The 23,607-nt window shown below is 40.7% G+C and overlaps 1 protein-coding gene across 1 annotated transcript; it reads right to left on the bottom strand.

Moving 5' to 3' along the window:
- Positions 1-1,164: 1,164 nt before the first annotated feature.
- Positions 1,165-23,113, bottom strand: MAP9 (microtubule associated protein 9). The gene is made up of 14 exons (XM_033160809.1): positions 22,987-23,113; positions 20,241-20,372; positions 19,253-19,337; positions 18,248-18,805; positions 14,468-14,697; positions 13,492-13,603; positions 12,712-13,054; positions 11,026-11,191; positions 10,215-10,304; positions 9,286-9,447; positions 5,878-6,023; positions 5,204-5,336; positions 4,514-4,588; positions 1,165-1,389 (listed from the first exon to the last, which is right to left on the bottom strand). The coding sequence occupies exons 2-14, from the start codon at positions 20,310-20,312 to the stop codon at positions 1,267-1,269; spliced, it is 2,295 nt and encodes a 764-aa protein (XP_033016700.1). The 5' UTR covers positions 20,313-20,372; positions 22,987-23,113; the 3' UTR covers positions 1,165-1,266.
- Positions 23,114-23,607: the final 494 nt, after the last annotated feature.

The following is a 23,607-nucleotide window of genomic DNA, read 5'->3' as shown; positions in this document are numbered from 1 at the left end:
TGACTAGCAGCCACTGATAGCCTTATCCTCCGTGCATCTGTCCAATCCCCTTTTAAAACCGTCCAAGTTGGTGGCGATCATGATATCTCGTGGTACTGAATTCCACAGTATACCTATGGGCTGTCTGCAAGAGGAGTTCCCTGTCTCTCCCACCATTCAGCTTCACTGAATGACCTGGGGTCCTAGTCCCAATCAATCCATCTTCTCCACACTGTGCAATCTTGCACACCTCTATCATGTCCTTCCCACTTCTTGCCTTTCTTCTAAACTCAAAAGCCGCAAATGTTGTCACCTTTCCTATTGAGGGAGTTGGTCCAGCCCACTGATCATTTGGGTTGCCCTTTCTACACCCTTATCCAGGTCTACACTATGAATTTTGAGGTGTTCTGACAACAACTGTACATAGTATTCCAAGTGTGGTTGCATACAGGTTTGTATTAAAACATTATGATATTGGCTGCTTCGTTTTCAACTCCTTTCCTGATCTGCGACACATAGCCCATCTTTCTCACAGCAGCCACACTTTGGGCCCATCCTTCCCTAAATAAGTTCTCTTCATTCACTGGGACTAACCCATTTGTTGATGGTTTCTAGGCAGGCAGTCAAGACATCTTTCTTTTGTTAGGTTTTATGAGCTTTAGCTGTATGTTAACTTTTCTGGCTACTGCTTTTCTTTTGCATACTTTTATAGTGGTTCTGCTATTCTCTAATATTTATTCTATCAGGATTATGTTTTTATTGTCAGGAACTACCTCAAGAGCCCTTATGGTGGTATATAATAAAATAAAATCTTACATCACCAAGTATTAGAGGAGCTCACTGTAATTTAAGAGGATCTTCTAAGGCTTTAAGAAGCACTTTCGCGACAAATCACAGCTCCTTAAACTGCTCCCCTCTAATTGAAAATTATTGCCCTCTTGGTATTCCAAATATCTTTCCATCAACAACGGTGTGCTACAGCAGCTTCTGTTTACTATTGCACTCGGTATTTTTTAATCTGCTGATCGCTTTGATGAAAAAAAACACCCTGACCTACTTAGCGTAGTGCTATAAACCATGCAGCTTGCATTCTGGGAAATGGTGTGCTACACACTGAGCACCATGTCTTTAGGACAGATGGCATTCCCATACCAAAGAGCCAAATCACCACCTACACCGAAAGAATGAAAGAGCCAATTTCAATTCATGTTAAAATCAGATGTTGTGCAATAACGGTGATAAGACGATGGCAGAAGGTTGGAACTTTCCCTCATGGCCCTGGGCATCTCAGTAGCTTCTTGAAGAAACAACTTTGCCAGGTGGGCTCCATGGAGGTGGAGTTTCATCTTCAAGGATAACCTGGAGTTTCTTTTGCTTTGTCTGTATCATCTGGTTCATTTCTTTCTTCTCCTGTTTACAATCAAGCGCATTGAGATAGTTAGCAGCACGCTGCCTGGATAAATGCTAGATTAGTCTGCAATTTGTTCTCCACAAGACGCTAGCTCCCTTTACAAAATTACAGATGCACCAGATGCCTATTTCTATGTAGTTAGCTCTTAATTATTATTTAGCTTGGCAGAGCTGTATGTTTATTTACAGTGGCATATATTGTTACGAATGTGGACTTCAACAATTTAGTGAAAATAAATCAGTCATCTCCATTTCATGCTAACAGTTCCATACAGTCTTAATGGCTTTGTTATAGTTTCCAGTATAGCACCAGGCAGCTAAAACAATTAACCTTTTTTTTTCAACAGTTCACTCATTTAAACAAAGTATCTAGTCTGTTCTGGTTATAAATATTTTCAAGTGTACTGTTTGGTGGAGTAAAAAGTACATTTATAAATTCCTGTAACTTAATGAACACCAGCAGTTGCTATGACACTCTTTATAAAGATAGCTGCCCTTACAGCACAATCACAAATATTTCAAATATATCCATTTAAAACCAGCACAATAATCTATTCAATGTGGCATAACAGATGCTCACAAAGCATAAAATTTGGGGGCAATTTTAGCTTATTCTTCGATTTCTTTGGCTATATGCTAGTTGGTACATAAACACAACTTTCTTATACAATAGGAGAACGATCAGTACTCTTGAGAGGACTCAAGGGGCCCTTTTTAAACTTTAAAGTTATATATAAAGCTACGATGTACAGATTTAAAACATGCACATTGCTGAAATAACACTTAGCAGATGTACCGTTGACCTACTGACCCTAGAGATGTTAATCTTAATACATGTATTTTCAGATCACCAAGCTGATGTTTGTGCGTAGGATAAGGTCAGCACTAACAAACCAAGCTTTAAATAGCCTGGAACAAACTAAAGAGAATTTTTTAAAAAATGATGTATCATTGGTACTTATCTCCTGAGAATGTATAAAGGAGTTTCAAATGTTTGCTGGAAATGCCAAGAACACGAAGGGGCATTTTACATGCTTGGTGGACATGTAAAAAGGCTAAAAAATATTGGATACAAATACATATATTGATATAACAGATTTTAAAGGTTAATATTCAATTGAAGCCAGGGAAATCTTTGTTTTATGGTTAATGGACATACAACTGGAAAGGGATTAAGGAATATTACGCCAATATATTATTACAGCGGTGAGACTGCTATTTGCATAAAGATGGAAAGATATAGCCCTACCCACTATAGAGGAATGGCCGAAAAAACTATTGGACTTGGCTGAGATGGCAAAGTTAATGTGCTTAATTAGAAAAAAAATCATTATTGACTCTATTGAGATTTGAAGATTGAAAAATTCTGGTTTACAGAATGGTTGGATTTTAATAAGTGAATAATATATTTAGCTACAGGATGGAGAACCGGAAGTCCTTTTATGTTTCTTTAATCTCTCTCTTTTCGTTTCTATTTTTCTTTTCTTCTTTCTGCCTTTGTTCTTTTTAGATTAAGTAGTTGTTCTATTTCAGTGTATTATAAAAAGATACTTTGTAAGGGATATGAATTTATGTGTATTTTTGAATATCAAGTATCAACAGATCTCTCTCTCTCATATATATATATATATATATATATGTGTGTGTGTGTGTGTGTGTGTGTGTGTGAACGAAGCAGATGAACCATTCTGATCTGCACAGTGCATGGAACATTCCTACAGGGCTCAACAAGAAGCCTTTTTCCTTCTCTCTCTCTCTCTCTCTCACACACACACACACACGAAGAGAGTTTCATGAATGGGCAAAACAGGCCATAAGAGGGAAAAGGAGATCTTCGTATGTATCATCATCATCATCCTACCCCTCCTAAATTTAGATCAGGGCAGCATATGTAGTTCCCTCTCCCTTCTTATTCTCACAGCCACCCAATGAATGTTATTTTATCTTGTTTTATTTGTCAATTTACAAACCACCCTCCATCAATTATAATCCCAGAGTGGTTCACTTCAATTACATTAAAACAATAAAACACAGCGTCTCATATTGAAATCCCAAGCAATAACAGTACAGCAAAGAGATTACATCATTTAGAGCTGGCACTGACACCAGTTTTTTTTTCCCAAAGGCCTGGGTGGGAAGATGTTCTGCTAAGTGGTGTTGGAAGCCTGATAGTGACATTGCTTCAGAATTCCACAAACAAGGTGCCATGACAGAGGAGGCCCTGTCCTGTGGGCTACATCAACTGGGAGAATTCAAAGGGCTTTCCCTGCAGACCTCAGAGCCTAGGCAGACTCTTAAGTTTAGAGAGAGAGAGAGACAGAGAGAGAGATTGGCACAAGGTCACACAGAGAGCACCATGGCTGAATGGGGAGCTGATCTTGGGTCTCTGCAGTTGTACCCTAACATTCTAGCTGCTACACCATGCTAGCTCTCCCTCACTGCGCGAAGGCACTCAACTAAATTGTATCTGGCAGAGGCAGGACTAGGCTTGTTTAGATTTAGGCAGATGCTGCAGCTCCATTCCAGATCCATTCCAGCCTTTTTTTGGCCTGCATCTCTCTTTGTCTGCCTCTCTCCTTCCTTCTGCAGTCAAGGGAGCTGGGATGTCTTCTTCCTCTGCCTGCCTCCCTCTTCCCTTAGTCTCTCACCTTCTCTGCTGCAACAGCTGTTGGAAAGACCAACCACTGCCAGAGCCTAGCACATGTAATTGAATTCACACAAGTTAACACACGTGTGATGTGACCACACTGCGTAACATAAACCACACTTTTCTTTTCCTGTTCCAAGAATGTGGCTCACATTATATATGCCACTGCTTCTCTTTGCATGCCAGTATTGCACTTGTTGGCTCCTGTCCACCGTGAAACTTCTTAGAGCGGTTTTTGTGCATCTGGTGCCCTCCAGATGTCCAGGCCCAGCCAGCATCTGGAGGCACCAGGTTGGTAAAGGCTGGCTCAGAGTGAAACAACTTCTAATAGCTAATTGCTAAACCCCTATTTCCACACACATTTATGCCGCAACGTTTATTTATAAGTATAAAGCTTAAGTCATAACTATTCTATCAACTCTGAATAATGAAAATCCTCATCTATGAAACCATTTCCTTGCATCTACATACACTCACTTGGGCAGCTGCTGCTGCTACACTTTGCTGGTTCTTTGCTGGGCTGACATGGCTTTGCAGAAGCAGCGGCTCTTCCTGACAGTGAACAGGAGAAGAGAAGACTCTACTGTCACCGACTATAGCATTGGGACAAGAAACTGCTAGTAAGGCAGTGGTATACATACCAAAATCTTTGTGAGGCAGCCGTCATGTTCTACAGAAACAGAAACATCTGGAGGGCCACAAATTAGCCATCCCAGCCATCCTTAGGTGATTATTATACGTAGATATCTAAAATAAACCTTGTTACATATTCTTAATGTCAAGGGTCACCGGACCCTACAGTGTTGAGCAGGTGCCCTCTTAAATTTAGTAGCTGCCCTCTGCACTCCACTCTCCAAACAAAAGCATGTCTACTGGGAAATTCAAAAACACTTCCAGGAAATCCTGCAAAGCATGCAAAATAACACTTTCCCTCTGCATCATCTACGCAGTATCTTACTTTAAAGGCAGAAATCTAAAACATGTCTGCAGAATGCTAGGTATTGCACATACATCTGACGGTTGTTTTCCAAGTTCTAGATCCAACAATTGTAGGAAGAGATATTATACTGCCACCATCTGGCGATTTTAAAACAACGAAAGTTCACTCCCCAAAATTTCTACACAGTATGTCAAATCTTGGATATTATCACAAGAACAAGCACTTACCAGCCATTTTTCATATTCTTCTATCGCTCTTTTATCCTTTTCTTCCTTCTCAACTTCTTGTTCTATTTGTTTTCTTCTTTCTTGGGTTTTTTCTTTTTTCTTTTGCTTCAGGAATTCCTCTTTTTTCTCGTTCCTAAAGGATAAGGAGAAAATGTTTTAATACATAAAGGAAATGTATGCATCCTACTCAAATAACACAAAACAACATGGTAACACATATACTTAGTGTTGTTAGATTCAGGTGCTTGCCTGCATCATTATAATGTTTTATAAAAACAAAATGGAGGCATGCGCAGGCCTCTGCCACCAGCCAGGGTATCGAGGGCCATGGGGAAGCTGCACATCATGCCTTCCACGGAGACCATGGATGTTTTAGCTGAGATTCCTGCATTGCAGGGGATTGGACTAGATGACCCTTAGGGTCTGTTCCAATCTGTAATTCTGTGACCTGGCCCCATACATCCACTGGTCAGAGAAGGAGAAATGACTCCAATGCTTGTTTTCTACTGCCCTCCACATTCCTTTTCCCTTTTGTATCGTGTTTATTAGACTGTGAGCCTGTGGGAAAGGACTGCTTTATCTTTTAATATATGCAGTGTTTAGAAAATGTCAGGTACTTTTAAAGTATTTAATACTACTGCTGCTGCTACCAACAATGATAATAACAACTGTACCATTTTTCAACAGCGGATGTGCTGTCTTTCTTCTTCTCTGCAACAACCTCCTCTTCTTTCTTCTTCTTTAATCTTTCAACTCTTTTCTTCCTTTCTATTTGTTGTTTTAAATATTCAGCTTTCTTTTCTTTCCATTTCTCGAAAGCCTAAAGAAAGCAACAAGTCCATCAGGGATGTGCACCGAGGAGATCTTATCAGGGTTGTCAAGCAATTTAATAAGTTCTAGTTAATTAACAATCTGCTCTAAACCAGTCAATTGATTGCTTAAATGTGCACAGTGCAAAATTAGTTAACAAACAAACCTAACATTAAATGAAGGAAAAGGCACCTGTGCTTTTTGTATTTAATCTGAACAGTTTATTAGCTGCTTTTCAGCATGGCTCTGAGCAGTTTGCAAGGTAAAATTATTAAAATACGATTAAACTTGCACCAATCCGGTTTCTGGCAATGCCTATGAGTCAATGGCTTTTCCTCTGGGGGCTGCGAAGTTCAGGCAAGGGGAAAGGGATAGAATGAGGCATAAATCCTCCCACCACAGCATACCCATTCCTCCCAAACAAACTAAGAAAAATCCCCACAACACTTAATAGATACACACAAACCATGTTCAAAGCATGGAAAGCAGAAACAGGCAAACTATCCCCAACCCCATCCCCGCTAACTCCCCTGACCTACCACCCACTATTCCACAAAGCAGCACAAAACCTCCAAACCAAGACCTGGCAATCCAAAGGACTATATCGCCTAATAGACTTTTATAAAAACAACAAACCTCTGTCAACACAAGAAATACAGGACAAATTAGAAGACACCCAAATGCCCTGGTTAACACAACACCAACTACATGCCATATTAAACAATCCAACAGTAAAATCAGCAGCAACCAGACCCCTGACAACCTTCGAAAATCTCACCCTAATGACAAAGGGAAGCGATAGAGGGCTGGTATCCGCAATTTATAAAATACTACTCAAAAATTCCACGAACTCCCTAGACACAATCAAAAAACAATGGGAGGACGACATAGGATACGAAATCAACCCCACCCAATGGACCAGAATGTGGTCTAAACCCCCCTTTAAATCCATATCAACAAAAAGAAGAGAACTCACCCTAAAACTAACCTACAGATGGTATCTAACGCCTAGAAAATTAGCGCTAATACGCCCAGGAACCTCACCAAAATGCTGGAGAGGGTGCGCCTCCACAGGCACATACTTCCACATGTGGTGGGAATGCCCCAAAATCCAAACATTCTGGACAACAACCACACGAGAAATATGTAAAATAACCGAGCAAGTGTTAGAAATCACCCCAGAATTGATCTTACTAAACATCTTCCAAGACAATAATGCCCACCTACAACACAAAGAACTCATAATCCATCTACTCTCAGCATCCAAAAACATCATAACCAGACACTGGAAAGACCTGTCAGGAGTAAACATGAACCAATGGTACCAAGCAGTATGGGAAACAGCCCTACTAGAAAAACTAACCAGTAAACTGAAACTGACACGGGGACAAACTGAAGAAGACACCTTCACCACATACACAGCCCAACAAGACAATGACAAAAATTTACCGACAGCATACAAATCAATATGGCTAACCTGACCCAAAATACCCACCAACCCCACTCACTCAGGAAACCGAAGATCACCACAGCCAACCACAAACGAACAACCACATCCCAAGCCAACTCCGACCTCTCTCACCGCCAAACGAGCACAAGCAAACAACAGAGAACCTACATACACAATGCTGACACCAAACCCTACTCATATCAAGTAAAAAATAAACACAGTCACCCCACCCCACCTACCTCCCCGTCCCACCACCTCCTCCCCCCTTCCCCCCTTTCTCTTCTAATGTCTCACCAACACTGACCTATAAAAATGTTGTATGGAAAAGCTTGAGAGAGACATTGTACTACCTTTGAAAATCTTTAATAAAAAATATTAAAATAAAATAAATCCTCCCAATGCTTTCCAGTGGGGTCTGGGAAGTTCACTGCATCCCACAGTGTCGTGCAATCCTGGGTCTGTGTGTCCCCACCATGGACGAGCTTCTGTTACTGGCATGATTTGTGGAAGGTTCCTCTGCAATCTGGATAATTGGCATTAATCAAGAGTCACTCCCGAAGCATCATATGCAAATGGGCTGCAATGAATCAGCAGCCGAAAGAACCGGGACTGGGTTTTAGAAAGTATTTAAATGGTTTTATGAAGCTTGAGAATCCCCACAACAGCTGTGAAAGGAAAGGGGGGGCAGGGCCTTCTCGGCAGTGGCAGCTGCCCTGTGGAACACCCTTCCATTAGATGTCAAGGAGATAAAGAACTATCTGACTTTTAAAAGGCAGCCCTGTTTAGGGAAGTTTTTAATGTTTGATGTTTTATCATGTTTTTAATATTCTCTTGGGAGCCACCCAGAGTGGCTGGGGAGGCCCAGCCAGATGGGTGGGGTATAAGTAATAAATTATTATAATTACTATAATTTTCAAATAGTCTTTTTTCTCCTGTCCTCCTCTACATAATGAAAAAATGTGTGTAGTTGCTACTCTGTTTGCTACTACGAAAAAGAGGGGAGGCTTTTTGATTTATGCTTTACAAGGAATTTTATTAGGTTTTGCTATGCTCCCCACCCCCAACCAAAGGTGAATGGATTTTATTTATGACTACTTCTGGATGGGGGTGTTGTTGGAGGAATGCAGTGGGGAAAAGAAAAAATGACCTGCTGCTGGACAGTTGCTGAAGAAAGGCTGAATCTGAGAAAAGGATGCATGGGGCACATCGTCCTTATTTAGAGTTTTATAGGTTAAAACAAGCACTTTAATTATGCCTGGAAATGTATTGACAGTCAGTGTAGTAGTTCCAAAATGGCACAATATACTCTATTTGTCCGTTAATCAGGCTGCTGTATTCTGCACTAACTTGCTCCCATACAATCTTCAGTCTATCCCATGTCCTCAATGTTTTCTTTTATTCTGTATTATGGTAACGCACCAGAATCAAACCAGGTTAGAAACAAGCAAGTCCTTAACTCTCAGCATCACCAATGAGAATTGGCCCTTGCCAATTAACTCACTGAAGCTTTATTGATTAGTGTACTGATTAAAGCTTGCAGTCGTGTTTTATAGATTTTGTCCCATTACTAGGCCTCACAGATAACAAGATCCACTTGCAAAATTGTTTTGTTCATGCATATGTTGCTGTCAGGAGTAAAGAAAAGGAAGGTATCCTACTGCGGGTAATTGGTTTATGTCTGCAATTCATTTACAGAATTCGACACTTATTAAGATGAACTGTAAATGTGCGGAAGTATCGTGAACATTAGCTGCAGAGTCCATTTGTCTGCATAACCCTCTCTCCTCAATTTAAAGTTTGCAATATGAAATTGTCTCACTGCCTTTTGGGCCTCTTCCTTCTTCTTCTCATTCAGTTCTGCTTCCATCTTTTTCTTGGCCTCTTCTAGCCTTTTCTTCTCAGCCAGTTTCTTTGCTTCTTTTTCTTTCATGGCCTTCCAGGCTTCAAAGGATGCAAGTGCTTCTTCTTTCTTAGCAGCTGCTTTCTATGTGGGAGGCAACATTGCAATGTTAAAAAAGAGAGAACTCAGTATTATTATGTCTGGACTTAATTGGGAAAAGGTCAAGCAAACGTGTACTGCAGTAATTTGTGTGCCCTGCTAGTTACTCTTCTAATAAGATTACATCTGCCTCGTAATGCTGGAAATTTGCTACTTAGCATCGCATCTACTGGCTATGCCTTGATTTTGTTTCAACAGAAAACTACCTTGAGGTTAATCAAAGTTATTTCAAAACTATTTGCCTCAAATGTGCAGGCGTTTACATAGATGTGCTGCTATTGTGAGAAGTGTCTGTGTCCCTCTTAATTTGCTTCTGTCCACCTTGAAGAAAATTTTCCAGGGAATGTTTTTCTAGTTTCTTGCAAGCAGCAACCACTGTTATGCTACCTTTGTTCAATCTCAATGTCCTTTCAGATCAGCCTATGCCCTCCAGATGTTTTGGATTACAAGAGGGTAGGATTTTGGGCTGTGCAAACAGGGCGCACCCACTGGGCACTAAGCCAAGGAGGGAGTCTTCTCAAAGCACTGTAAGCGAGGTACTCACTAAACATATCCTACAAAGACATTAGTGCTGCTGCTAGAAACAACAGGATGTGTGTGAGGGGCTGTGCATAGGAACAGAGAAAGTAGAGACTCTACTGCATCAGTGGATGCGTGGTCACATGACAATGAATCTCAATGTTAGCATTTAGCATGTGGAAAACTATATGCTATAGCAAGTCTCTTTAAGACAAACTATTTTCAGAACAAACCTTTTCATTCTTTTCCCTCAAGTGCTCAGCTTTGTTTCTTTTTATTCTTTGTAGTTCCAACAGAAAGATTCTTTTCTTTTCCAACCAGTCCTATGGAAGGAGTGAAAAAAGCAGAAAGCTGTAATAGGTAATTTTCAGACCTAACATGATGAAATTACCTTTCAACAGAGGGATAATCTGTTTTTCTTACACAGGATATCCCAGCTGCTCTCATAATTTGATATAAGCAAGAGCAGGACTTTTGTGCTGAGATTAAAAAGAATGTCCTAGGCAAGCACATGTCTTTTTTATCAGGCAACCCTCTACCTTTCGAAATCATAACTCCTCATGCAGTGTTAAAGGGTGCTCCTTTAAGCTTCACCAACTTTCAGGAATGACTGCTTAAGTTAGGAAGTGGGGTGTGTGAGTTTTTACATACAAATAAATGTTAATCTTGCCTCTTTTTATTTATAATGAGAGGTGGGGAAAGGAGAACAAGCTTCAGAGCCACTCCCAACCCTAGTAGAATCCCAGGGATAATATAACATCTGAACTGGCTGCTTCAAGAAAACTTAGCAGGCAGCCCTCCTCTGTAACTTAGACCATATGAAATACAGTATGAAATTATTCTTCAAACAACTTTTAAAAGGGAAAAACCCTTTTTTTAACTGCAAATGTCTATAACTGATTTTCAGCAAGGTGAAATGTAGACAGTTATATTCACATCTTTTCTGAATAAATGACACATAAATCTACAAAGATCCATGTCTCCCTTAAAGCAAATTGGGAAATATTCTTAATGACACAGCATTAAAATGCTCTAAAGGCTTACCTGGTAGACAGCTGCCCGTAAACTATCTGCTTTGTCAAGTTCGGCACTGAATTTTTGCAAATGCTTATTGTCCAAGACCTTTAATGTTCCCAAATACTGAGATGATGTACTTATTGGGATGGGGGAGTACTTCCCAGTTTTCTTCAAGTAGGTAGAGCTGAAAGATCTGTAAAATAAAAATGACATACCAAATTTTGTATACGACATGTAAAAGCAGATAGGTGTCCTCACTTACTGAGAAACCATACACATTCTCAGATGTATAATAGTCTCAAAAAGCATTTCCAAGTGACTGGGTCAAGTCTGAGTGCAAGACTCAGATATCCAAAGCATTATGTGCAGAGCCAATTGTATCTTGTAGAGAGAAACTTGCTTATGAAATTATTTTGAATAATAGAAATGGCCCCCAAGTTTGTAGGTACAAAGCACTGTGAGCTAACTCTGTGAGCTGGAGATTGACATTAGAATCCCTTGGCCTATACAGATGAGTGTGTTTGTTGTCTTTTAGCTAGTAAGGTTTTGGTCTGGGGCTGATCTACAGGAGTCTCAAAGTTTCCTCCTTGTCTTTTATGAGGATTAGTGTAGGTGTTCTTTAAACCCACTCTTGATGTTTGGACCTTTCCCTTCAACAAACAATTTGAGTGTGTTTGTTAATGAGTCAAGAATTTCAGGAAAGGTGAAATATAAAGTATCATTAGATGCTTTAAATCCTTTTAAGGAAAACTATGCTTGTTATACAAAGAGTCAGAAGTTTGAAAAAATTGACTCTGATATTTGGAATGATGCTTCAGGGCCAAAAAAAAAATCAATCTGAAGGAATTTAAATGGAAAATAATCAGCACTTAAACATTCATGCCAGAGAAACTTATAAAAAACCGATACTACCTCATACAGAGAATTAAGCTGGTGAAATTTGCCATTTATGACTTAGAAAATTGGAAACATTTGTCACCTTCCAGTGTGATCGTGTCCAATATTGTCATTAATGAAGAAAACAACCAGGCTTCTGAAGAATGCACCAAATTACCTACCTGCTTATTGGAGATTTTGCTTTTTGTAGACCTGTCTCTTTTTCCTCACCTTCCTCCTAATAAAACCAGAAAAAGGAAACTGGTTTTACAGCCTGGAAAGTAACAGTACTACTTATGCAGCACCTAATAGGTGTGCCAAATCAAAAGCCTCTGAATACTCAGAAGGGTCACGATATAAAATTGCGGAATCCTGCCTTCATGAAATATAAACCAAGTAGCAAGGACTAAGGATTTCTGCATGATCCACGTTTTCCTTCTACTTATAGCTTCCAAATGGCTCTAGAAATTTGGAGAACACCCCAGAGCATCTTTTGCACTTGCAGGAAGAGGGTTCAGGGACCACTAACCACGTTTGGGTGGGAGCCAATCAGTGACCTCCCTCTGAACAAGCAGAAATGTCTTCTACTTGTGCAGCAGGATCTCTGAATCCAAGCCTATGTCTGCTGGCAATATTACCATGGGGTCTTTATCCACAAGCATTGTTTTTGTTTTATCAAATGTCTTTTTTGAATGGAGCAAGAGGAAACAAAAGTCAACCACAACTGAAATAGACACCAAATGTCTAATACTAGCAGAGCACAGTTTAGTTTACCACTGGTAGAAGAACATCATTCCTTAGTCATAAGCAGGTAGCAGCCAAATGAGTTTTTCAAACATGAATATGTGTGCATATACGTATCTATTTAAGGCTATATGACAATAGTCCATCAAACACACCTTTAATGAATCCTTTGAGGTACCCAGCACAGCCTTTGAAGTACTTAGTGCTACCTTTTGTTCAAATTTATCATACTTTGTTGTCTCATTTGATCCATCCTCAATGGCACTGTGTTCTAATGTCTGCAGCTTTCCTTCCAGATAATCCTCAGTTGACTTGTGAAGTTTCTTATTTTTCTCATAAACTGTTGTCATCATTAGTTCTATCACAGAAGGGGATTCTCTGCCACTTTCCAGCAATTTCAGATCATTGCAGTTATCAGTTTCTTTCTGTTCATCTTCTAACATGGAAAGACAAGAAGCCTCACAGGGGTTAATGATCAGACACTGGACAGGGCCAGGGAAGGAAGGAGATAAGAGAATGTGTCTGGAGTTTTGCAAGCTTTTTTCAGAATTTATTTTATATGAGACAAATGTATTTTAAAGAATAACTTGAAAGAAAGTGTTCTTTCTCTATTTTAGCATGTTAGCAATTCCCCTTCCCCCCTCCAAAAAAATTCCTTTTATGGTGATGGAAGATCAAGGGGCAACTAAAGTAGATCATTATTAACTGTGTATTTCAAACTTTGCCAATTAACAATCAGAAATTACTTCAGGGCAACTTGTATTTAAGTTCTTAAAGGTGACTTAAGTTTATAAGGAGCTCAGCATTACAAAATAACACTCTCTGAATTGTAATTGTTTTTTTAAAAAAATATTGTGTAGTCATATTATTTACCTTTTGAAGAAGATTCTTCTGCAGATATTGCCAAATTGGAATCTCCAGTTCTCTCATCCGCTGATGAAAAATGAATAGGGAATGGGGATGAGGAGCTTGCAATCCAGGGGCCCTAAGATGCAAAATGAAAGTAGAGGCCCCATTACCTGTGATTAATCCATATCAGATGAAACAGATTTCTAAAAAAGAAAATCCCCCAAATGTATCTCCCAAAAGAAAGACTAAAAACAATTTAAGGTTTACCCTACCTCAGGTCTACAGAAATTCAGCTCCTAGAATTGAAAAACAAGCTTCTCCCCCCCCCCCCCCGTTTCTTAGGTTGCCATCCTAACCATGTCTGCTTTCCTATTGAATTCAATGGGAGTTACTCTTGAGAAAGTGGAGTTACTGCCTGCACACACCATACATTTAAAGCACACCCACGCCAAAACTTCTTCAAACTGTAATTTACCCCCATAGAGCTACAATTCCTAGCACCCCTAACAAACTACAGTTCCCAGGATTATTTGGGAGCAGGGGATATGCTTTAAGTGTATGTTGTGTATGCAGCCTCTATGTGTAAACTGAGCCTTTTCTCAGAGCTGGTTTTAACAATACCTCACTGTGTTCAGATCCTGAATTCCAACCTCTTGGCTGCTGAAGAATCATATACATTAGAACATCATTTTGTTGCACACTGGAGCACATTTTCACCCTGAAAATATATATGTAACCATTCCTAGCTTGTTTTTGTCAAAGTTAACATTTTCTCACTGGTGAAAAGCTATGGAATGATTGTAGAACACGAAAGGTAAAATCATCCGTATATTTTGAAACAAAATATACTTTAGGCATGATCCAACCACCTCAGTGACTTCAGAAGAAGAGAGTTAAATGTGTTTAGCTCTCCATGGATAGCAACGGGACTTGTGAGAGCTTCACTCAGACTGCCTTCCACCATTTATTCATATACAATAGATCAGAATTATTTTCTGACCTCAGGACCAGGACTTTCAGAAAGTGCTCTATTTTCAGATTTCTTCACTTGATCATTTAGCCTTGTTTCAGAAGATGGTGCAGACAGTGAAAATCTGTGGCTGTGAGATGTCCTGTCCTCTGCCTTAGTTCCTTCGTAATCCTCCACATGGCTGCTTTTTCTCAAAACACTCCTAGGTTGAGAAGATGGCTTTGCATAATCATATCGTGCAGGAATGCTAATATTCTCAGCTGAGAAAAAAAAAACAAAGAAAGAAATTGTAAATTGGCATTTTAACAGGGGGTGGGGGTGGGGAATAAATTCAAACTATGAAAGTCCCTGAACTGTAGTTTTCACTGAGTCAACTAAGGTTACCCACAGAATCCCTCATTCTCTTAAGTTGTCCCTGTATTTCATGCGAGTACAGGCAGAGCAAGGGGTAGGGCTTTTACCAGTGACACGCCCTGGCACAATGACCTTACAGGTATATCTATAAAGGGATTCTATCTAAGCTTCATTTTAGTCAGGTCAGGGAGCTTCCCCTAATTTGATCAGACAAGCGAGCTCAGGGATTAAACAGCTGCCTTGCTCCAAAAGCTCAAGAGCTTTCCTGAGCTGTGCCCCTGGACTTGCACAAGGAATGCAGTTCCCTGTGCTATTAAAAACCTGCCTACAGGAATTCTTGTATAGCCTTGATAGAGCTACTGTACGATTATGACTTCCATAAAAACAGCAGATCACTTTCCATTTGAATGCAACTTGCTTAGCTGCTGAAAACGTTCTGACACACTAAAAAGAAAGTTGGTTTTTAATATCCAAGCAGCTTTAAAAATAATAATCTTTGAAGCAGAATCACATTTAGGAGTGGTCAATGGGGCAGGACACAACCATGAAGTGGCATCTCTGGTGCTTACTGGGACAGAGTGGCAGAAAGGTTGGGGCAGAATGAGTGCAACAGCGAAACCAATCTGGTGCTCCCACTTGTGTGTCTGCAGTGCCCCCTCCCCGGTAGCAGTGACAGCACTGCCAAAAGTCCGGCTCCATGGTGCTGCCCTGCCCCACCATTCATTTTGGCACCACATTAAGCCATAGTTAAGGTGTGAATGAGCAATGTGCTAGTGTGCACTGTCCCAAAGTGCCCACTTTGCCTGTCCCACATTCCTGGCTTTGCTGTGAACAACAAACCACAACCTTTGGCTTGTCATGCCATTTGAACCCAGGCTCGTAGTTTGCTTGCCCCCAAATGAACCAAAAGCATGGGTTTGGTTCACACCACAAGCCAAAGCTTGTGGTTTGTTGCTGCTGGCATGGTGCAAAGTGGAACCTTTGAGCGTTGTGCACCAGAGCAGTGCTCACTTGCATTAAACAAATAAAGCACTGGCTATGGTTTAATGCAGAGTGAGCCAATAAGGGCCCTCGAGATGCTGTGGACCATGACTCCTATCTGCTTCAGCCAGTATTGCCAACATCCAGGGATAATGGGAGTTGTAGTTCAAAACACCTGGAGGGGCAAAATATTCCTGCATTGGACTAGATGATCCCCGTGGTCCTTTCCAGTTCTATGATTCTGTGGCATTTCATTCACTACCCCTGATTAATTATGACATGCAAACCAGACTTGAATTTGGAGATAGCCAAACATGGACTATGTAGCCACCAAGTGGAGGCGGGGAAACCCATTTATTTATTAAATTTCTATATTGCCCTTTATCAAAGGATCATAGGGTGGTTTACAATATAAAAACACAATAATACATAACACAGTAACAAACAAAACAATAATCCCCAACTATTTAGTCAGACTGCAACCTGAAATGTTTAATGTGCAATTATTTCCCAAATGAAAAATGGATCATAGAATTCTAAAGAGTAAAACACTGGTGGCTTAAGGCATGACTTCTCTCAGTATCTTAAATTGCCAGGAAGTGCTGACTGTCCTTAAAGGGTCACATGTGGTTCAATCCTAAGAATCTGGTCTCATACTCAGGGCCATTTAAGACAGCAGCCACAATCCAAATTGGAATGTCCACATCACCAAGCACAACCATAGTTATAACTACTGCCAAGCACAAACCCAACATTACCATGATTATGCCACAGCTGCTGTCAGCTCTTGAAAGTGTGTGTATCCACTTACAATAATACAGTAATCATGAAAGTGCACATGGACATGCACCTTTCCTACCCATCAAGTAAGTATAACCTGCCCCACATATCTGAATTAAGGGGGCAAGGCTTTCAGACACAGTGTGCGACTTCAGACTTTAGCACTGGTGCTAAATCATCTTGGTTTAGAAATTAAAAAATGTGGTAACCTTCGTACTTCACCACATCATCAATGATAGAAATACAAATAGCACAACTCCCTGACTCCCAGACACACTTGATCATAAACAGGGACTCTTTTAAGAACTCATGGGATAAAAGTAAAGTTAAAGGGACCCCTGACTGTTAGGTCCAGTCGCGAACGACTCTGGGGTTGCGGTGCTCATCTCGCTTTATTGGCCGAGGGAGCCGGCGTACAGCTTCCAGCTCATGTGGCCAGCAGGTCTAAGCTGCTTCTGGCAAACCAGAGCAGCGCACGGAAACGTGCTTTTGAACTGCTAGGTTGGCAGGAGCAGGGACCGAGCAACAGGAGCTCACCCCGTTGTGGGGATTCGAACCGTTGACCTTCTGATCGGCATGCCCTAGGCTCGGTGGTTTAACCCACAGCGCCACCCACATATCATGGGATACAACAGAGCTAAAGGCAAGTTTCTCATACACCAATAGCCTCTTGGGGGCTCCCTTTCTGCTATTGCCTGCAATCCAAAGAACTGCCAGACTTCTGAGCACCTAAGGTAGCCTTGGGGTTGTGCCTCTCAAAGAGCAGTTTTTCATGTCAGCAGCCAAACCTACCTAGAAACTTGCAGAAATAACTTCTGATATGTCATGAGTTTAAAATTTAACATTACACTAGGCACATCTAGGAATGAGTGAATCTCAATTTCAGTTTCTCATATTCTCAGTTCTCCACATTTCAACATCAGTTTGCAATTTTTATTTTAAAAAAAGTCCTCATGAAAATCCAACAGCATTTTACAGTAATGTGAATTTCTCTTAATCCACACATCTACATGCAATTTTTGAAAGCAACCCCCCTAATATAATATATTTTTGTATGCTACTTTCCCCAATATACATTTTAATGCACACTTTACCTTGGTAAATGCACTTCTGTACACGTTACTTGCCTTGAGAACTGCATTGTAAAATTCAAAGGATGGCTGTGTTCCAGTACAAATTAGGTCAGTTTGCCTTAAAAGTGAACTGAGTCATCTTTCTTTTCTGTTCTTAGTGCATATCCAAGGTTTTGGACACATCTAAACTAGCTCTGTAGATCCTGATCACTCTTTTGACAATCCAGAACTAGTTATGATACGTCATATGGGAACTGGCAGTAACTCTCTTATCCAACACGTGTAATAGCCTGAAACTGATGGGTCACCAGGGCATTGTTCTAAGTTATTATAAGCTTTGTTGTAACAGACTGCAAAATGGCAACTTTTTATTATGTATAAAATGTTATAAAATATAGCTTATACTTATCTTGGAATATAAAGAAATACAACAACCAACAATCCTCCAACAGGAAAAAATTAACTTGATACTGCAGATTTGCCCCCCTTTAAAATACACACATTAAAAGGAAAAAATCTTCCACTAGAAGGATAATCTATACAAGGACTTTTCTTAATAATATTGTTTAAAATCGAAAAAGTGCATTATAATGCACACAGAATTTTATTATGCTTGCTTTACCTGATGCTGATGCCGCCTTGGTCTTAAATTCCCTTGGCCTTGGCATTGGCTTGATTTCAGTTTTGCACTGAACTGTATCTTCCCTCTCTATCTGCAAATCAAACATTGGTTCCTCTTCCTGCTGATCACCTTCTTCTTCAAAACCTGACCCTGCTTCAGAAACTGAGTCATCTTCTTGCCTCTCTTCAATCCGATGTTTACTCTCCAACATAGCTGTTTCTTGAGGTCTCTTCTCTTCAGCTTCTGTCAAAATCAAGTCATCAGCATGTTTTTTTTCAAAAGAGTAGTGATGTGGCAGAGATACTTCAAATGAAATGGATGTTTTTGCTGCACTCCCTTCACCTGACCCAGAATGTTCAGCTTGCCTCTCGTCACTCAAAATCTCTCTCTCAAACCTGGACACATATTGAGGTCTCTCATCTTCATCTGACGAAGACAAGTCATCTGCACTTTCTCTTTTCAAAGTGCTCATATTGCGAAGATTATACTTGGATGTTGCAAAGGAAATTGATTTCTTTGGGGTGTTTTCCACAGTTTCAGGAAACTCCTCCTCTGAACCTGAAAACAGAGTCAATTGGCATTTCATGAATAAAGAAAGGGAATCAAGCTGGCTTTGGTTAAAAGCATAATTCTGCCATGCATTTTGATCCTGACATATTTATCGGTTTATGGTGCCAACATATCCTGTGAAACTCATTCAAACTTACAGAACAATCCTAAGGGGCTGAGGTGTGAAGTGATTAATTCTTTGCTGCATCTTTAGCCTTGCTGCCTCTAGCTGGTCAGGGCAGATGGTGCATATGAGCAGTCATTACAACAGAAGACTGGGACATCCAGTCTTAAACCAATCCAGCAGCACAGAAATCAAGGTTAGGATGGCTGCTTTACTTCTAATTAAACATGCCTAGGATCATTCTGCATGTAGTTACTGATCAATTATTTATACGACAAAAGCATCGAAAGGGCACACGTAAATATTTTAAGGTATCATGTTATTTAACTTACCTTCTTCATCACTTTCAAAATCTTCCGAATATTCAGAAGATTGCTGTTTTGCTGCGCGAGCAAGAAGTGCTTCTTGTAGTTCGTCCTAAAAAATTGTAAACATACTTGCTCAGGAGGAGAGTGGGAAGAGAATGCATTACTATTTTAAAGGAAACAGAGAGTAGTTCCAATTTTACTGTAAATTGTTTTGCTTTAAATATATATATACCTAGAACAAACTAAAAATGTGGCAATTTAATTATCCCTAATCTTTTTACCAAAACGTGATAAAACCTGAATTTATTTGTTTTGTCTAAGGTACAGATTCATGTATTTTTCCATGGGTTCCTTTGGAGTTCTGCCTTGAAGTGGTTAAAAAATATGTTTTTGATCTGTTTGGAATCTCTAAGATCTTTTCAACATTCCATGAGGATATGAAAGAGCTCTCTCAAGATGCTAAAACTATTGGCTTGAATATAGGTTTTGCATGGCTGCTGAACCATTTAACATGCTTGTTGTAGGGTTGTGGCTTTTTAAAATAAGTAACTGGTTTTATTAGGGATTTTGTAAGTTGTTTTATAAATTGCTTAAGTAAGCTGCATTGAACCTAAAAGAAAAAAGCAGTGTATCAAATGTTTACATAAATAAAACCATCAACACTGGAGTGTTGATTTTATTTTATTTTATTACATAAATAAAACCATCAACAAATGAGTGTGGTATCGTTTTCATTAATTTTAAATGTGATTCCCTTTCTGTGATCAGCCCACCAACAATGAAAAGCTCCTATATTTCTGAAAGACCCATACATCCTTAGGCATGTATGTGGTATATCCAGTTTTTTTAATTTATATGTTCACTGTTTCCGGTTCCTGAACATGAAATATGCACAAGCTCTAGGCAATTATCACTCATTAACACAATGCAGCACCAAGACACAAACCATCAACTTTAAGTAACAGAATGTACAGCAATAAAATGTTATAATTTACTGATCAAAAACTTTTACCTGAAAAGTGGTTCTTTTGGAGAACTTTGGGCTTTTGGTATAGGCTAAAGTATTGATATCTTCATCAGACATGTTTCTTGATCTGAGGAAATTAATCTTATATGCTCAACTTGTGATCCAGTGAAGGCAAATCTTCATTATGGATTTAAATAAGAAAGAGAAGAGGAGAGAGAGAGAGAGAGAGAGAGAGAGAGAGAGAGAAAGTGACCCTTTATTTGGCAACCCTGACATTCTCTTGAAGGGAAGATCCCCTCTCCCCTTAGACTTTGTATCTTAAATATAGCATGAATTGCAAATAAATGTATTTATATTCCTTGCAGCTATATAGAAAATGCATCAGAAATGTAAGCATAGCCTTGTTGGATCAAAGCAAAGGCCCATCTAGTTCAGAATCCTATTTTCACAGTGGCCAACCAAGTGTCTTATGTGGGAAGCCAACATTTTATTACCCATCAAAAACTCTTAATTGGTACCGGTACATGACACTTGCAGAGTCACTAGCAGATAACTCTTAACAGAACATGTTGAAACACAGTGACTTTGTTTTAACAAATCCTAAATGCTTAGCAATTCCAATTCTATTCTTGATAGAAGACATAGGTGCCAACTCCCTGGGGCCCTGGGTGCCCAAGCACCACAAAAATCCCCATGAAGGTGCTAGGCACTCACAAATTTCAGGGCCAGGGCCATGCACGCTGCATGGCACCCATGGCTCTGGGCACCCACAGTCGTGGGCCAGGTTGGCACTCCTGATGGGAGATGAGTTAAAGTAAAGGAAAACAGGTCCTATTCCTGCAGAGTTTGTTCATGTTAAGGTCACCTTCCCAGGAGTGCCTCTGTCCACCACAGAAGGGGAAAAAAAACCTGTTCCCTCTCTGGAAACACCTTCACATTATTTCCCTAAACAAGATGCAAGTGAGAATAATAATGGAGAACATACACCTGTGCATGAACTATGTGAGTGAACAGTGCAAGTGTAAAGCATGCCCTTTAAAATAAGCCCTAGAAAGCTACCTGGTGCCAATCAGATATTTTGGACTGCAACTCCCATCAGCCCAGCCAGCTGATGGGAGTCGGAGTCCAAAATATCTAGAGGGCACCAGGTTGGTGAAGGCTGCTCTAGGGCTTCACATAATGTGTATCTTGCAAGTTGTTTGTGTTGAAAAATGAAGTATGTCCTATAACTCATCTCAGGGATAAGATGGGAAAGAAACAGAAATGAACAGTAAAATTTTAATCTAGCTGCATAGCATGAAAATTTTACTGTTCATTTCTATTTCTTTCCCATCTTATCCCTGAGATGAGTTACAGGACATACTTCAGTTTTTTACACAAACAACTTGAAAGATACATTAGGCTGGGGTGACTTGCTCAATGCTCAATATTTATACCTGTGCAATAATTTGAACTTTGGTGTTCTACAGCTTCCTAAGCTATATCCTCTGCACCTAATTTGTTTCCATCAAAATTACCAGGTGAGTAGAAACCAAAGAGTAACTGAGTTAAAAAATGTAAAAATGGATCTACTTACAGAAGAGAATAAATTTGTGCACCTGTGTCTGAAATGACACAATTGTTCCAGTTAACAAATGAGGAACAGGAACTTTATAGAGGTATCTAATATGGGTTATTTTTGGTCCTGTGCCTCCTCATTCAGTCCAGATACCCATGCCTAGTTAAAAATTGCCAATTGTGTTGCTGGCAGTGGGGATGGTTTCACAATCCCTGGCAGATAACATGCTTTGCATGAAGGTTTCAGATTAAGTCTCTGGCACCGCCAGGTAATAACGGAAAAGACCCAAGTTTGAAATTTTGGACAGCTGTTGCCAGTCGGTGCAGACAATATATGGACCAGGGATTGGAACTCAAGTGTAAAAAAGTTTCATAGACTTAAGTGTGACCAGGAATATTCCATGCAGACTGCGGAGAGGCAAAATATTAAAAAGCTACTCCCGGCCTTCTCCAAAAATAGCACTCATTTTAAACTAGATGCTCCCCCAAAAAAACTCTAGAACTCGTTTTTTTAAAATAATAAAATAAAATAAAATAAAAATAAATAAAAGCATATCCAGGCACACTCTCCAGTTTTATCAATAGGGAATAATTTTTTTTTGCACGCTCTCCATTTGTCAACAAACAGACAGGCTACTGGCCTGTTTAGAACATTTCTGAACGGTGGAACCACGTTTTCCCCGCACGCTGTATAAAAGGGGAACTTCAAGCCACAGCCATAGTTAGACCATCATAAACGAGTGATCTTGCGGGGATTATCCTATGCCCTTTAAAAATGTGTGGGGGGGGGGGTTTAGTGGTGGTGGTGGTGATTGGGTTATTGGGTTGTCGTTTTTATTTTTTTATTATGTATTTGGTGGTTTTATATCTTGATTTTATTCTGTGAACCGCCCTGAGATCCCCGGGTATAGGGTGGTAAATAAATAAATAAATAAAATCATCCAGCCTAGGCGCGCAGTAAATGCAGCTCCCCTCACTTTGCTCAGAAGCCCCACTGAGACCCGCGGAGCTTTATCCCCCAGAAAACAGACACCGGGCAGCTGCCTTGAGCATTGAAACCGAACATCCATAACGGCCAGCTCCTTCCAAGGTCCCAGCCGGGCCTGGCAAGGATTTCCCTGGGGAAAGAAAGAGACCCCGCCGCGCTCCGCGCTCCCGCCTCCCAGGTGGCCTCGGGCTCCGCCCTCCTCCCTTCCTTCCTCCCTCCCTCCCTCCCTCCCTCCCCGCCCGGTACCTCGCGTCGCGGGAAGGTTCTTTCTTTGCACTCGGGCGAGAGGGCTGAGCAGCGCCCACTCTGATCTTGCCCCTGCCCCGGCTACAGGTCTATTGAACGCCAAGCGCGCACTCAGGGCGACGTGGGCCTTTCAGCCGCGCGCGTTACCTAGCAACGCCCGCCACGCCGGCGCTGACAGCACAGACCCCGAGGAGCGTTGCCACGGGAAACGAGCCCCGCCTCCTTTCCTCCCCAACGCGGCCTGGTTTCATCTGCGGCTGGTGGGGGGAGGGGCTGGAGGAGGGGCCAAGGCGTGACGAAATAAAGACTCTTTCTTCTCGCCCCGCCCCCTTTCACTAGCCTGCTCTGCAAAGGAGCAAGGAAAGGGGGGGGGGAGGACGGGGTATAGTTCTTGTGCTTACTAAGAGTGCCGGTAGTACCGATCGTGAGTTAGCGTAGCTGAAGTGATGTTTCAGTTTGTCCCAAAGCTGGAGTTCAGAGGCAGAGGAGATAGCTCAGTTGGTTAGAGCCGGAGGAAACTTTTCATCTTAGGGGGATGGGTTCAAGCCCCATGTTGGACAAAAGATTCCTGCCTTGCAAGGGGTTGGACTATAGATGGTCCTTGTGATCCCTTCCAACTCT

Source organism: Lacerta agilis, chromosome 9 (genome assembly GCF_009819535.1).
Source record: "Lacerta agilis isolate rLacAgi1 chromosome 9, rLacAgi1.pri, whole genome shotgun sequence".
Lineage (NCBI taxonomy): Eukaryota > Metazoa > Chordata > Lepidosauria > Squamata > Lacertidae > Lacerta > Lacerta agilis.
This window is presented reverse-complemented; position numbering and strand designations above follow the sequence as displayed.